The following is a 9,473-nucleotide window of genomic DNA, read 5'->3' as shown; positions in this document are numbered from 1 at the left end:
CAGGAATGAAAAACTGCCAAAACAGAAATAATTGCAAAGTTCTAAACAGAAAACAGAAACAAAAAAATTAAAACCTCAAGTTAAAATAATTATAGCAGCTTATTATTTTCAGCTTATTATTTTTACTTATCACTAGCAGAATCAGGAGGGAGTGGCAAAGGGAAAACTACTGTTTTAAAATCAGTTCCAGAGCTGAGGTGCCACATTTAAGTACTTGCCCCATTGCAGTATTTCACACTGCTTTAACACCAGCTTTCATACACTGCTTGACAACCTATTAAAGTATTTGCTTTTAGACGTATGTTATACAGTATTTTCCCAGTTCCTATCTATTGAATTAAGCCATTTATGTTGCTTTGTAGCATCAAAAGCTGATTAAAAGATTTCCCCACACAAACAAATGCTGCATGCATTCTTAAGGACTTTTTTCAGGGTGTTTGATAATGGAAATCTATTAGATTGCCTTTCGGGTATTTTCTTGATCATGGGTACCTTAACTAGGCATTCAGTTCATCCCACATTGCTGCTTCTAAACAAACTGTATTTCAGATGTAAAAGGACAGGAAAAAAGACAAATAAAAATCAAAGATATAATTTAAAATACCCTAGGAAAATATAAGACTGCAGATTCATCTGTTGTATAGATGAACACATCTCTGGAAATCTTTGGAGGAAGTCATTTAAATCTTTGGCTCAATCCAGAAGTTAATCTTCTTTATATTTAAACATCAGCACACTGCTTCTAGTTTAAGCTATCCTTGAAACGCAAACCAGGAGATAATTTCTTACAATATACTGAAGGGAAATGCTTCCATGAAAACTCTGTATGGAGCTGGAAAACAAAACAAAAAACTCCCAAATCCCAAAACTTTGTACCACCTAGAAGCCTTTCACAAAGAGAACTTCTTTAAAGTTTTACCTTGCTAACCCTTCTAAAAGTAAAGAACAGTTCTCAGAAGGTGTTTTTCCTTACTATCACAGTCAGCCTCCAGAATTGACATACCTACTAAATTTCTTGGGACTTGTATGACATCTTCAGCAAATTCAAGGTAACTTCTTGCCTTTTTCACTGCATCTTGATCCTAAAATAGATGTTTCAGAGAAATGAGGTCCGTTTTCACAAGTTGTGGTTTGGTTTTTGGTGTTTTTTTTTTTTGTTGTTTGTTTTTGTTTTTGAAAGACTAAAGAAGGGAACTTACCTCCCCATAAATATGGAATGTGCAAGTATCTTCATCAAGATCAATAGCAGTCACTCCAGGGACTTTTCTGGCTTGCTGAATATTAGCACCATGAGTGCCAATAGCCAAACCCATTAGGTCTTCACGTACAACAAATTGTTCATGAAATCGCGATGCAAGTTGTCTAGAACTCTGAAGAAAAATATAATCATAGAATCATTAAGGTTAGAAAAGACCTCAAGGATCATCAAGTCCAACTGTCAAGCCAACACCACCTAACTCACTAAACCATGTCCCTAAGCACCACATCTACACGTTTCTTGAACACCTCCAGGGATGGTGACTCCACCACTGCCCTGGGCAGCCTGTTCCAATGCCTGCTCACTCTTCAGTGAAGAAATTTTTTCTAATATCCAGCCTAAACCTCCCATGGCACAACTTGAGGGCATTTCCTCTTGTCCCATCACTTGCTACTTTAGACTCAGAAAGCAGAAAAGGTAAAACTGTTGCTAGAAGAAAAAAGGCAGACATTTAAAGTTCAGAGAGTGTAAGACACAGAAAGGAGTTTATCTGATGGAAAATGAACTATTAATAATAATGCAGTAGAGCGCAAAGCGTTCAATAAATATTTCTTCTGCAGATGGACGTGCAAACTGTTTGCATGTCAGTGTCTCAACAGAAATAATGAGTATGACTTTTACTATTTGAAGCTTTTGTTTTCAGGATTGGTTGAAACTAATTTCGTATTTATTACAAGTACAGGAAACACAAATGCGAACATGAAAAATACCAGCCAACTTTCATCACAGAAATTATAACTGTGTAAATTTACTTCACAACCTTCACTTAAGTAGTGCTCAAGTAGAAAGTAAAGTTCAATAATGGTTTTCTAGTGAGAACTGAATCAAGTTCTCTAGTCCTTGACAGCAGCAAAAAGGTTCAGCCGTACAACGGCAGCAAGAATTCAAGATTAGTTTGGGAATCAATGACAACAGCTGTTAGTGCATCTATCTGTGGGGGCATGTAAGAGAATTAGCTCTAGAGAGGCTGTTGTTCTTCCCACCTCCAAAATAATACTTTGCACTTCAAGAGGTAAGCTGCCCACACAATTGTCAGTTCTGGAAGAAGACAGAGAAGAATGGATTACTGAAGAGCTACAGTGGGGTGTTCAACAGGGAACACCAATGAGAATAAACTGGTCCTTTCTGGGTCTTGAGAAGAAAATAGACCCAAACAAACTTGGATTACAGCTCCAAAATATAGAAATGAAGAGACTAAAAAGAGAACAGAAGAGAGAACTTCTTGTAACAGTGAGTACACCTGCTGGATACAAGAGGCCTGAACTACTACACCACATCCCACTTTAAGCTAAAACCAAGTAGATGGAACCCTTGGGTGGGGGAAATGAAGCCTGGCTCTAAAGTAACAAAGCTGGTATACTTCCATGTAAAAGTGAATTACAATAGTTTGAGTGATACTTCTAGTTCTTAACAGTGAATCTAAAAAGAAATTTTCAGAAATGTTGCTATTTTTTTCTGGTTTGTAGATAGGAGAAAACCCATGAAGAAAATGTTAATTCTACTGTATAAAGCCCCCCTTATTTCCTAGCCTACTCTTTTTCTTTTTTTTTTTTTACCATGGACAAGTATGAGTCAAGCTTCTTGCCAGTCAACACCCACTCTTCAGTCACAGGAATATCAGAAGCTGTATCTGCTCTAAGATGATTTTCTAACATTTTATCTATAGACAAACCCGTCCCTTCATACATCCTACCAACATCAGTCTCACCCCTTTCATCTCTCATTTTCACTGTGGCGTTTTGCAAGATCCAGTTCTAGTCTACCTCAGTATTGTGCCATATTCACTCCTATCTATTTTTAAAAACAGCAATTCAAAACTATCCAGTGTGTCACTATTCGTGCAACAATAGCTAATTACTTTATGCTTCAAACTACGGAAGAAATATATGTGTATGTGTGTATATATATGTATTTAATCCCACACAAAATCACACTGAATAAAATGCGACTGGATAAAAATGAGAACAGGCCCTTTAACCATAAACTTCTTTGCCAGGTTACATCTCCATCTGCCTCTTTTTAACACCAAGAATAGTATCAGTACATACACTACTTTCACCCCAATGCAAGTCCTACCAGCTAAGAAATGCATGAGTATTTTCTTGGTTTTTTTACTGAAATTACTTCAAGGTAGAAACCAACATACCTCCAGCTGTTTGCTAGCTTCTTCATTTCTCAGTATCAGGGACAACTTGGTACGAAGACTTCGAAAGTGCATATCAATCAGCATATTAGCCCGCTTTGTTGTTACATCATTGATTGACTAAATTATTAATAAAGAAAACACAGTGGTTTACACATGAACTTTTGAAAGAGACCACTGCCAATGGTATGGTTAGATGCTTCTACTTACCAAAATAATAAGCTGGTGGTTTTCAGAATCATATGTTACAGAAAAAGCTCCAACTGCCTTTTTGAAGTCCTTATGTGCAGATTCTTTGGCACACCTAGGAATAAAAATGCTATAATTATCAATAAAGTTAACAAAAAATGGATTCAGATTAATCTATTAAAAATAATAACTGCTGCATTTACAGCTCACGGCCAAAAAGATTAATTTCTTAAGACAAAAAAATCTAAATAAATATATCCAAGTTCTCCCTTTTAATGCATGTGTTAATTTATTCCATTATCATTTATTTTACTAATTTCTTTCATTTGTTTTCACATGAGTAGGATAAGAAATATTTCAGAAATCTTCTGTATGTACATCTACAAAATGAGAAACCAGTTAAGCAAAACTACATTAAAAAGCTATGATCGTTATAATCAGCAAGTCCAAAATTTCAAACACACCGTGAACTAGTATGGTGTGTGAACTGTAACCACTGCAGCATTCTAATGACCTTATGCTCATCTCATGCTGTATGTTGCTTCTCTAGGTTTCTTCTTTTCGCTCGCTACTTACTGAACTTATGTACTATAACATTAACTTCAGAAATCCTTAGTTTAACCAGAATTTATAGCTTACTCCACACTGAGGCAATAACATGTATCTCAAAAAAAGCAGGAAGTGATCTGAAGCTAAAAAGGGGGATCAGTATTAATCTGAGTTTTAGAGCTATATTTATATGAGAATTACATGTCTCTGCTCTAGGAGAAAACTAGCTGTTTCTGTATCACACTATGGGACATTTGATTATTGCACAACTATTCCCACAGCCATCATCCAAATACCTTATGCCCTACAATATAAGGCAGCGGTTTCTTTTGTCATTAAATATCAACTCGCATAGATTGTCAGATACTCCATCAATGAAAAAGCAACCACTTGAAAATTCTCAATTAAAAATTAAATTAAAAAAAATTAAATTCAGATTAATCTATGCACATCAATGAACAGCTGTAAGAATAAAAACCTTACCGCACACAAACCTTAAAATCTTGAAGAAAGTATTTCCCTCCTCCAGGACTAAACTGCATTTCAAAAATTGTTTCTATTTCTGAAGTATGAATATGCCCACATTTGTATTATCTACATTATTTTATGAAAACTTTAAAGGTTAATTTAGAGCAGTAAAAAGCATTTTTATTGTTTTTTGTGTCAGGCTCAAGAAGTTACCCATATTTTGAAAGAAGTTACAAAGAAATGCTTGTACTTACATTTGCCTTAAATCTTCTGGAACTGCCAGTTTGATTTTATGAAAGGTATCTTTTGTTGCGGGTTTATTGGGGTTCACAGATCTCAAGCGCTCAATTGTGACAATTTCGTTGTATGTAGCATCACAGGCTGCATATTCTATTACGTAGAACTGATATAAAAATAACAAAATCATCTAAGCCACACATTTTATGACAACAGTGAGCATTACACTATTAAGTGAAAGGCACTTTTGTTTACAGTACAAACCAAACTTGAACTTTTCAGGTGGAGGTTAGTGGTAATTGCAACAGCCCTAAACAAGAAAACTCTTAGAAAATTAAGAGGGACAAGTTAAAAAGACTATGCACATCAATATAAAAAAATAACATAAGGTATAACTGAATATAAAGAATATATATATGTATATATGCATATTCCTACCTCACCCTTTATCATTCTCACTTTAGCCAACCACCAACAGCAGGGTTCTTTTTCATTTGCCCTGGAATAAACCTAAACAAAATACATACATTACATCTCTGTAGCACTCTTAAAAGACATCATGAAAGCTGACACTAACTAACAAGATGAAAAACTCTGCTGCAGGAACAAAATGCAGCAAAATATATTGGTATATGAAGTCTCTGGTCTAAGCACTACACAGCAAGCGTGTAACAGCTGAAATGTCTATTGCAAATACAGGTAGTATGTAAATTATGCATATAAGATTGTACAATAAGATAATATTGTACCAAATCTACTGACATTAGTTGCTTCAGTCTTGCATATAGTCAGAAGAGAGATAATTCAGCCTTTTACATCTGTTAATATTTAATCACCAGTATTGCTAATTGTGTGTAGGTCTGATGAGGTCCTACCAGGGGGTGGAAGGGAGAGGACACAGATCTATACTTCTTTTAGCACATATTTGATAATCAGACACATCCACATCAAAGAAATTTTGCCATTTTCTTATCTTTCAAATCAAAATATAAATAGCATGCCAAAAAAAAGTAAATCTTCAAAGTTCTCTTTTTTAAAGTAATTATAAAAATCAATTTTAATTTTATAAAATAAGAAAGTTTTTGGAATGTTTGTAAATCAGCATGGAGGTCATACTACATGGAATTCCAGAATAGCTGTATACTTTACAACTGTCCAAAACTCTTTTTTGATGACTTGCTTGACATTGTATTTTACATAGTAATTGGCATCAAAACCAGTGACAGCACATAACGTGGAAGCAAACCCTCCACTGGCTTGTCTGTATTTTTTGCTCCAAGTTCTCTCACTTCTCAAAATAAATGTTGTTAATGGAGCATACATACCTCTACTTCATCGCTTTCATTTATATCTTTATTATAGCCTGCAGGTGGCGGAAACCTCACATCATGGAATGGTATTTGTCTCTCCGGTTGCCAGCTACAAATAAAAATACAGTGATTGGCCTAAACATTTCCACCTTCTTTGTAAACAGAAATCTGAAACATTTTCAATCCATTAATTTTACATTTTCTAATTTTGTGGAGCTTTTGTGCATATATGTATAAAAGTTAGTGTGATATACATATAATAAGAAGCAACACACCTAAAATGACCATTAAGCATCTTAAATGAATCCCTGATGATGTTACCTGCACTGTCCCGAAATCTTCCAGCAGCAGGTTTTACTTTACTTACAGTCATAGGTTTTAACCCAAACATCAGAAAGACAAGTTAAAATATGTTTCACAAGACATTTGGACGCTTCCTTCAAAACAAGCCTGTTTTTTCTTTTTCTTTAGTTCTACTATAAATTATTCACTTGAGAAAGAGTAAGTCATAGTACCACTAACTTATTCAAACATGGGTTGTCATCATGTAAAGTCAGTAACAACGTGCTTATTTGCCCTACAAAACCAACGTTACTGTAGTTTTGTACTTAAAACTATTTAAACAATTTAAAGCATTTACACAGAAATGTCACAACATAGTAAATATCAATTCTAAAAATGCTATCAGTGAGTTTAGAGTATTTGTACTTAAAACTATTTAAACAATTTAAAGCATTTACACAGAAATGTCACAACATAGTAAATATCAAACAATTCTAAAAATGCTATCAGTGAGCTTAGAGTATCTAAAAAATGCTACTCTACATTATTAAGTTATATTTAGGTTAATCAAATGCAGGGTTGATATTCCATATCATTTACAGATATAACATCAGCAATACACTTACTTATTTTCAAATGCAACTGTTATAGAATCTTCATGCACATCCTTTACAGATGCCTATGTAGAAAAAAGGTATAATTATAATATGCTTATGGATAGTTTAAAAAATATTTTTAAGCTTGTACAACACCTTCCTTTCACATATACGGATGAAAGTCAAAATTTAAATATGCTTTCAAGTCAGCCTTTTAAATTTTGCAATAGATTTTTATAAAACACATACTGAAATGCTGATAACCTCCTTGGGTTCTTGACTGCCAGCATACTAATATACAGACAAAATGCTAGAGCTATTCATGCATTCTTCCTACTTTTTAGAAGTAATGGTACAGGTTACTAACAAATTATAGGATCATTCTGCAATAGTTTCATAACAAAAGTTCAAACTGTTTGATTTTATTATCACATTTTGTGTATTTTGACAGGTGTAGAAATTAAACCATGTCAGTAATCCTTAAAAAAAAAAAAAAAAAAAGAAATTCTGTCTCTTTTCTCTTTTACTTCAAGGCAGGTTTGAATATCATACAAGCAAAAACTCATCTATATCCATTTCAGCAGTCTTCCCCCTACTTACTTCATCATACTTAACTTCTGTAGTGCACAAACTTAAGATAAATGTCCTATAGTCTTCCTTCACTTTTCTTCTGGGGGATGGATAGCAGTTGTGCTAAGTCTCCCATGCAACCACAAAGCAGAGTGCAGAACTAAGATTCAGCACTGAGAGGGCTTTTCTGCCTTATGTACTCAACTGACTGACCCTTGATCCATTGTCAGCTTTAAGCCTGACCACCCCCCCATCTACAAAACAGTAAGATCAATACTCAACTTTGGGAGGGGTAATGGTTTTAGGCTGAAAGAGGATAGATTTAGACTAGATATTAGGAAGAAATTTTTTCCTGTGAGGGTGGTGAGGCACTGGCCCAGGCTGCCCAGAGAAGCTGTGGATGCCCCATCCCTGGAGGGGTTCAAGGCCAGGCTGGATGAGGCTTTGAGCAACCTGGGCTAGTGGGAGGTGTCCCTGCCCATGGCAGGGGGGTTGGAACTGGATGATCTTTAAGGTCCCTTCCAACCCAAGCCACTCTATGATTCTATGATTTACCAATGAAAATATGTTTCATAGCCTCAAATGATGGAGGTCACGGGGCAACCAGGGATGAAAAGATTGGGGGTTTTTTGTTGGTTTTTTTTCCTCTTTTAAAAATCTGTAAGAACTTCTGAAACAGAAAAACATTGGTGAAATGCTGAGTATTCCAGTAATATTACACCCCATACAAAGTATATCCTTACAAGGTAGGTAGGTAAAAGCCCATGAACAAGACTGAGTATGAAAGCCTTAGTAGACAAAAAAATCCTCAGTAAATATTTTAGCAGTAACTACTGCTTCTAAAGATTAATTAGTTGATAAACTGGAACATTTCACTCTCCTCGCTTTTCAAGTTTCTAAGACAAGAACAGCTCTTATCTCTTACAAGAAGGTAAGTTTATTTCTCATATGGAATCTAAATGGTTTTTAAAAAGTCTTCTGGTATTTCTGCTTTATAAAGTATTCCAAATTATTTCCTGAGTTGCAGCAGTATCTCAGCATCAAAGCAATACCTGATGACTGATACAGAGCTCCAAGAACTAGTTATACTAAAATTAAGCAGTACATGCACACAAGTGTCATCACTCAGAGGTATTCAGTACAAGAAAGAAGTGCAATGTTAATAATCCGAAAATAACAAATGCCACATTGAACAGGACTCAAAGCAAAGCCACAATAACAACAGCAAAATATGATTTTATAGATCGCTCACCTCTCAATACAGTTAAGAATAAGGATAGTGGAAAGTTTATTACTGCTAGCATCCAAAGGAGATTTAAAACAGCCTCCAATAGTATTTACATGATTACGTATTTCAGAATTCCAAGATACTCTTTCCAAGGAGATTACAAGCATAGTTGATATTTTTTAATGATATGATACAAAACAGATTTAAGATCACATCTCAGGATCATATTGATAGTAGTACAGAAACACTATTTATACAAAGAGGCAGCAGAACTCCCAGCTGATCATTATAGATACTGAACATTTATCTTATTTCATATTGCTGTGTCTTCTGCAAGAAAATTCCAGAACTGGATATGCACTCAACAAATACTATGGTAGTCCTGACTCATTTTGCAACACTACACACATCACCTTCAAAAGCTCCACCCACATTTCTTCAAATGTTTGCCATATGCAGCTCTGAAGCACCTATTCTTACAGATGTAGCAGAAATGGATGCCTTTAATATGTGAAAAATACTGTGATCGCTACCAAGTATTTGGTATGACTCTTTCAGGCCACAGACTGCAAAAGGATAAGACATAGTATTATTAGTAACACTTAAGTATGCAAAAGCAGAGATTATTTTATAAAGCAAATCC

The 9,473-nt window shown here is 34.9% G+C and overlaps 1 protein-coding gene across 1 annotated transcript in view; it reads right to left on the bottom strand.

Annotated features, from left to right (window-relative positions):
• FMR1 (fragile X mental retardation 1) overlaps positions 1-9,264 on the bottom strand; it is a 24,877-nt gene extending 15,613 nt beyond the window's left edge. The window contains 9 exon segments of the mRNA XM_010080909.1: positions 1,004-1,082; positions 1,200-1,370; positions 3,405-3,521; positions 3,612-3,705; positions 4,862-5,010; positions 5,283-5,354; positions 6,170-6,263; positions 7,063-7,115; positions 9,244-9,264. Coding sequence (XP_010079211.1) covers positions 1,004-1,082; positions 1,200-1,370; positions 3,405-3,521; positions 3,612-3,705; positions 4,862-5,010; positions 5,283-5,354; positions 6,170-6,263; positions 7,063-7,115; positions 9,244-9,264 — 850 coding nt within the window.
• Between the last annotated feature and the right edge of the window lie 209 nt (positions 9,265-9,473).

Source organism: Pterocles gutturalis, unplaced genomic scaffold, assembly GCF_000699245.1.
Source record: "Pterocles gutturalis isolate BGI_N339 unplaced genomic scaffold, ASM69924v1 scaffold15436, whole genome shotgun sequence".
In the NCBI taxonomy this organism is placed as follows: Eukaryota; Metazoa; Chordata; class Aves; order Pterocliformes; family Pteroclidae; genus Pterocles; species Pterocles gutturalis.
This window is presented reverse-complemented; position numbering and strand designations above follow the sequence as displayed.